The 6864-nt window shown below is 30.1% G+C and overlaps 1 protein-coding gene across 1 annotated transcript; it reads right to left on the reverse strand.

Annotated features, from left to right (window-relative positions):
• Positions 1-2430: 2430 nt before the first annotated feature.
• LOC132754298 (T-cell-specific guanine nucleotide triphosphate-binding protein 2-like) lies at positions 2431-6481 on the reverse strand. The gene is made up of 3 exons (XM_060744913.1): positions 6418-6481; positions 4114-4177; positions 2431-3613 (listed from the first exon to the last, which is right to left on the reverse strand). Exons 1-3 carry the CDS (start codon positions 6479-6481, stop codon positions 2431-2433), a joined length of 1311 nt encoding a protein of 436 aa, XP_060600896.1.
• Between the last annotated feature and the right edge of the window lie 383 nt (positions 6482-6864).

Genomic DNA, 6864 nt, shown 5'->3' on the forward strand with positions numbered 1-6864 from the left:
GTTTTTTCTTTTCCATCTATGTTTGATACGATCCCTGATTCCGTACGTTCCTGATCACAGGTCGCGATAATGCCCTGTACAGTCACGTGGTATTAGAAAAAAGGATGAAAGAATTTCAAAGTATAATAAGAGAAGTAATTCTCCATTGGCGAAAAGCGAACTGATTATTTTCAGAATATAAATGTGAAAATATAAACATTTTAATTGTTAATTTCATTTATTTCAACTTTATAATGTTTGTGAGGAGATATTTTGAAATGTTTGTAAGACGGTAGCTTTTCTGTAATCTTCTGGAGGCCTGCTGCTTAAATATGTTATAAATAACCAATTTCAGAGTATACATTGTTTTATTTATTTAATATTCTCTTTTTGGTATGTTGCAATAGGCATTTAAATAAGCCATATAATCTCAAACTTTGAATAGTTGGACTATATATATCAGTTACAAAACTGAAAACCTCTTTTTTCATTTCGATACACCGTCTTGATACTGTATGCATGTACAATATAATTATGTAAAATCTGAATTATAAAAAAATTATGTGGCACATGAATACTATATCCTGTCAATAAGGCAAAAAAAAAACATGTACAATTATGCAAAATAATAATAATGTATATAAATGTTCATCGTTCGGTATGTTAATAACATTGACAAAACTTGGGAACAAATCCTCATTAACTAAAACATACAAATGATGAAAAGGTGAACCAACAATCAGTTTATTGCAGAAGTTTGCATAATGAAAACATATGATCGTGTATTTCTAAGTGTGCTCTTAATTAACTAATTTACACTCTCTCAGATATAACAGCATACAATATTAATGATAACAAAATAAAAGAACTTAACATGTTTAAACCTTCATATCTGCTACCTGTAGTTAACAAACAATTGTCTGTATTATCAACAAAAAATATTTTTCAGGATATCTTATGATTATTTAATAAACCAATAGTGTATGTACAAGCATCTTCTACTTTGACTCATGCAATTTATCGTGTTTAAAAGAATGTCATTCAATCGGAATAGTAGCAATAAATAAAGATACAAATTTAGAAACTTAAAATATTGTTGTTGGAAACTGCTCGTCATTTTGACAAAACAAATTAAAGGTTATTCTTTAAAAAAGGATAGCGGTTATCTCTTGTTTATCAAACTTGCAAATTTTATTTACAATATACATGTATATAAGCCACTATGGGAAATCGGCCAGATCTAAACATGAAACATATGTAGTAATACACTCTTTGTCTTCTGTCGTAAATTTTCTTAAAGGTTTCTTTTATTCTAATCCCATTTATTTCACAAACGCTTAAGTGCAATTCGGCAGCCTTTTAAAAATCATTAATTTTAGATGTTCTCGAAGAGAGATTGTCACTAAACAAAAATAAAGGGCTACCAATATTTTCTCTTTAAATTTGTAAAAAATTCAAGAAGCATTTTAAAAAAAACACTAATGTACTGTTTTTTCCAAGTCATTATAATTAAAATTTTAACAATTTCGGCGGGTCGAAATGCTATAGGTTTAATTCATACCAACAAAATCACGTTGCACTCTTTTACATTTACAAATGATTTGTGATTCTACTCTCATTTTTATGAAATTACGATTTGTTTTCTCTCTCAGCATTTTAGCCTGTTGCATTTTTACATGTACTATGCCAGTCAGTGCAATCTTATCATACAAAACCGTGTATATTATTAAATAAACAAAACAAAAACTATATTAAGCATGCGCAAGTGTTTGGTTATATAGTTTTCTGTAAGTGTAAAATTTAATTATTTACCAAAGAAAATAACATGATTGATCAAGATTCAAGAAATGAAAATAGTATTTATTAATCATAATACTACTGGTATACTCTTTATCATTCGTAACATATTACTGAAAATGACGACACCCTCTTTGTTTTAACATGGATTGTTTTACTAAGAAACATATGTTATATCATTTGCATGGATTGTGTACATGAATATATAAATTGCCATTTTTAAGTTTACATTAAGTGTTGAAAATATGTTCGAGAAGTTTCGTGTTTGCCGTTAATATACATTCCCTTATAACATACATTTCACATTTACATATCACGATGACACATCATATATTTAAACATATAATTCATAATCTCAAAATGTTTGAAGTATTTAATCACATGATACTGGTTCAAAATATTTAATTTACAACTATTCCAAAATATACATGCTATTTTTCATAATCAAAATGAGTTGGAAATAACTAATTTTGAAACTTAATTTACGTGTTTATTGGTAGGCTCTCTCAACGCTGAATGACTACTATAACCCGTCAAGCTTAAAATCTCGTGCAAAATCATGCTCCCTCTAGCGGAGACTTATTAATATACAAGGGAAAATAATTATCTACTAATTCATACTTCAAACGTAGAGAATTATATTTATTCAGGCCATTACGTTGAAGTCTTTTTGACCAAATAATTGAATTTTGCTGCATCGTAGAATGTTTTTGCCGTATTGTAAAGCGACTCAAGATTCATTTTTAAAGCCGTTTCGGAAAATATATACAGCATTGTGTTCTCTTTAGACCAAATGAATGAATCAATAATGCGTACTAATGTAGGCATTTCACTCATTGAGGCTGTCGGTGTTTTCATCGTCCTTCTGCTCTTTTGCTTGTGCTCATCAAACACAACTTTGAAACTTTCCAAGTGATCATCAGTGAGAAACAAAATTTCCCTATTTTCAGAAAGTGTTTCTTCATCGATATTAAATTGTTTCCTGTAAAAGTTTATTTCCTTTTTAAATAACTCTTTCTGTTCAGATTTTGTTGACGCTGATGCAATCGATAAAGCAATTTTAGGCATTCTACCTGTGAGTACCTTTTCCTTTTCTTCCATTACTTCTCTGGTAACTGCAGATAATGACAATGCCAAGGTTTCTTTCTGCAAACCATCTGATAATGACAGTAATTCGTTGTTGAGGTTCCCAAAGTCATATTTATTCAATGCACGGTTACTAATAAGGAAAATTTTTTGATCGCTTATCCCTTTTCTTTGAAACTCATTTGATATGTTTTCTCGAATTTTTTCCAGAAGATCTTTTTCATTATGCGTTTTACTAAAATCCCGAGCATTATTTTCGATAGTGACATCAATATTTGATCGAACAAAGAAACACGATTTTTTTTGTTCACGTATTTTCTGTGCAAGCCACAAGTCAAGTTCTGTAAATCTGTCTTTGCTTATAATGATGAAAAAATCGTATCGATTAATACGGACCATATCCAGATATTTTTCTTTTGGGAAATTTGGTGTTCCTACTCCAGGAAGGTCCCAAACAACAAAACTTTTATTTGCTGGGTGTTCGTATCGATTGCATGTGAATGTGGTTTCGTTAGCACCAACTAGAGCAGCACCCTTATTTCCAGGTTTCAAGCCTCTAATTGAATTAATAAAAGATGACTTTCCTGTTCCGGACTGCCCTGTGACGGCTATGTGTACCATGGTACTTTTCCAGCTTTCTACGTCTTTACTTAAAAGATCTTTCAAACCGGTCAGTCCATTTTTATCTAGTTCATTTTTATATTTATGAATACTCGGCTCTGATGCCTCCGGCTTGTCAAATAACTTCCAGCTTTGATTACAAACATTATACAGGTTAAGTTAGCACAAAAGAAAAAAAATCAAAGTAATAAATATTTTACTTACTGTAAAAGTTTGATAGAATAGGAAAACTAGAGCGATAATGGATGAATACCTTGAGGTTTCAGTTACATGATACTGTTTGAAACAAACAACAAGATTTTGTATTTATGCAGGCTTTAGTGTAGAGGTATTGATGGCCGCTTTGTATTCAGGCGTTTAACATTTTTCTTTAGCTTAATTAGTTTTATTAATATATTAAGAATAAAGTTGATACATCCTATATTTTTATTGTATTGGAACACAATAAATATGAAATAATACAAAGGGCAATTACTCTTAAATGATATAAAAAACTCGGGTGTTTCTTTAACAAAACATTTTTCGTATATGTGTTTACCCGTCAATTACTTATCAATAATCTCTTTTCCAGTTTTTTTAATATATGAAACAATATTTAATTTAGTATATATAAAACAAATGTTTACTTACAATTTCTTTTTCCATTTCCAAACCCTCCATCCGTCTGACATTGCGGCATCCTTCAATTTTGATTCTGTGGAAGAAAGATATATAAGATATAAAAAGTTGTTTTAAAAAAATCATTTGCAAGCACAAATGAAATGAACTTTTAATATCAAAAACAGAATGCATGTACTAATATTTCAACTTTACCCTATTATGAAACGATTACATTTATAAAATTACACAATTTGAAAATGGCAGATTATCCTTAAATAATGTTTATACAAAGTCAAGCCCCCTTTTAAGGAAGACTTTAGCCCTGGTTTTCAGATACTTTCGAAAGCCAACAACTTAATATGTATGAACATGTTGACAATAAAAAAAGCCTACACATTCATTGTATAGATTAATTTTCCTTTATTTTATTTGCTTAGGGTCCAAGGTCACTTTCTAAAAAACGGTAAAAGTGTATAACTTCAAACTTGAAAAATTTGCTTATCATTTTTTAATTGGAATGAACATCAAAAGATCAGGTAACTTAATAATGTTTTTTTATTAGATATGTCCTTTTTTTGACAAAATTATTTGTTTAGGTACATTTTCCAAAAAAGGGAACAAAGATATAAATTTTAATCTTTGAAAACCTGTTCACTATTTGATTAGAAATGCATTTCATTTTTGATTTGAAATATGTGACATTTTCTTAACCTGTTAAAAAGAGAATCAGCTTACACTTGCATTTTTCATGACAATTGAGAGCAGATGTTTTTATTTGTTTTTTTTTTGTTTGTTTTTTTTTTCTTTTGTTGTTGTTTTTTATAATTTGTTTTGTGTGTGTTGTTTTTGTTGTTGTTTTTTGTGTTTTTCGTGGGTTTTTTTTTTTAAGAATAATGCATTCTTTTTATGTGGTCTTTTCTGAATTCATAAAAATAAAAGGAATATTTGAAATAAAAAGGAAATCCATGTTCAATTGGACTGATTTACAAGTAAATGACTTCTGATTTTAAACAGGGGATCATACGGTCATTTGTTTTAATATTGCCATTATTTTAGCAAAGAGACTAAGGGAATACAAGACTGTTAATGTTAAATGTAAAGCTGAACATTAAACAGTACGCGTGTATAATTATTAATATTGCCATTATGTAACATTAGACCTCTCGATATGATAAATTCTCCATTTTTTCTATATCAATTTTCTTATATCAGTGTTTTTGAAAGAAAATGACACCATTGAAAGGGACGTAAAGTACCCATTGCTATGCTTTATATGCCTGCACATTTCAAAGGAATTGCTCCCCTTAAAAAATAGCGGTGATTTTTTAAGGTAACAATAAAGTAATACTGTGTAAGTTGTTAATATTGCGACGTGGAAATATTTGCGATTTTTGCAATTTGAAATTATTAGCAAATATTTCATCATGCAAAAGTGATTTCTTTTTAGGCAAACTGTCTTCTATCTTTTGAAAACACGATTTCATACAGCATCTTACATGAACAAGTTTAATTGTGCAGGAAATGAGATTGATTTTTCTAATTTCATGTTTGTTTAAGTTTGGTCTTAACAAATATCAAATGTTTTAATGAAACAATATGTGTGTTAATAAGACAACAGGTTATTCATATAACAACGAAATGTTTCTAAATATGACAAAGATATGTGTAATCAGCTCCTTTAACAAACAAACAAAGAATATTTCAAACAGTTATATAAATAATAAAGTTATTAAACAAATAAATAGAACGAGTACAATAACGGCATATTCCAAACATGTACCTGCATAGTAAATGATGCCACAAAAACAGTATTAAATTCAAGAAATCATATTTTCGAAGATATATCCACATTCAAAAAGTCGCCTTTTAGACCTTCGCAAATTTATTGTGACGCATAAATATCCACTTATACAGTAATTCAGCATGAAATATTTATCTACATTTAAAGGATGCAAAAACGGTCGTTTTGTGTCATGTAGATCGAATATACATATGCAGGGATTGAAAGTGAGACTCTACGTCATGTAGATCAAATATACATATGCAGGGATTGAAAGTGAGACTCTACGTGTCAAAGGGTGTAAGGCTGTTTTCTTGTGTGGCATACCCATTTTAAAAATGAGATTCAACCAGGGCCTAGCCTTGAATCTGGAAGTTTAACGCATAAGATCAAACACAACGATTAAATAGGCGTGTGTCAAGTAATGCAAGTATGGATTTAACTGTGTCTACAAACGAACATGATTACACGGACTTACTAGGCCATTGAAAAACAGATATTAGAAAATGGCAAAGGTAGAAAGTCTACTAATTTGGTTCGTTTTCAGAACATACCTGATAGGGAGAACGTGTTCATATGTGTAAGATTAAATTTTATTAAATCTTTTGGATACGCCATAAAGGACGCCTGTTTTGCGCGAGTAAGCGGGATAAGGTATTAGCTTGGTATACACATAATTTGATGAGAAAAGGACTTGGACTATTAGTCCGTGTTAATAATGATAGATAAAGTGTTTTGGCTGGATGAAGAAAATGCCGATTTTCATTTTTGTGCCCCCACTTCAGTGGCGGGCATTTAGATTTACCCTTGTCCGTCCGTCCGTCAGTTCTCTATTGTGTCGCACGTAACTAAAAAACTCAAAAAGTATTTGACCTAGAGTCATGAAACTTTACAGGAATGTTGATCAGCATGTGTAGTTGTGCACCTGGGTATTTTCGTCTGGATATTGTTAGTAGTTTTAGAGTTATTGCCCTTGACTTAGGTAAATTTTGCAATTTCAA

The sequence above is a fragment of the Ruditapes philippinarum genome, unplaced genomic scaffold, assembly GCF_026571515.1.
Source record: "Ruditapes philippinarum isolate M1 unplaced genomic scaffold, ASM2657151v2 ctg2165_1_1_1_1, whole genome shotgun sequence".
NCBI lineage: Eukaryota > Metazoa > Mollusca > Bivalvia > Venerida > Veneridae > Ruditapes > Ruditapes philippinarum.

Bases quoted from the DNA above. Each gene is read 5' to 3' on its own strand.
- LOC132754298 (XM_060744913.1), bottom strand. From the start codon at position 6,481: ATGGCGTATCCAAAAGATTTAATAAAATTTAATCTTACACATATGAAC. The intron at 4,178-6,417 runs GTATGTTCTGAA...TTTCTTCCACAG, and splicing joins GAACACGTTCTCCCTATCAG to AATCAAAATTGAAGGATGCC. The intron at 3,614-4,113 runs GTAAGTAAACAT...TTGTAATCAAAG, and splicing joins TGGAAATGGAAAAAGAAATT to CTGGAAGTTATTTGACAAGC.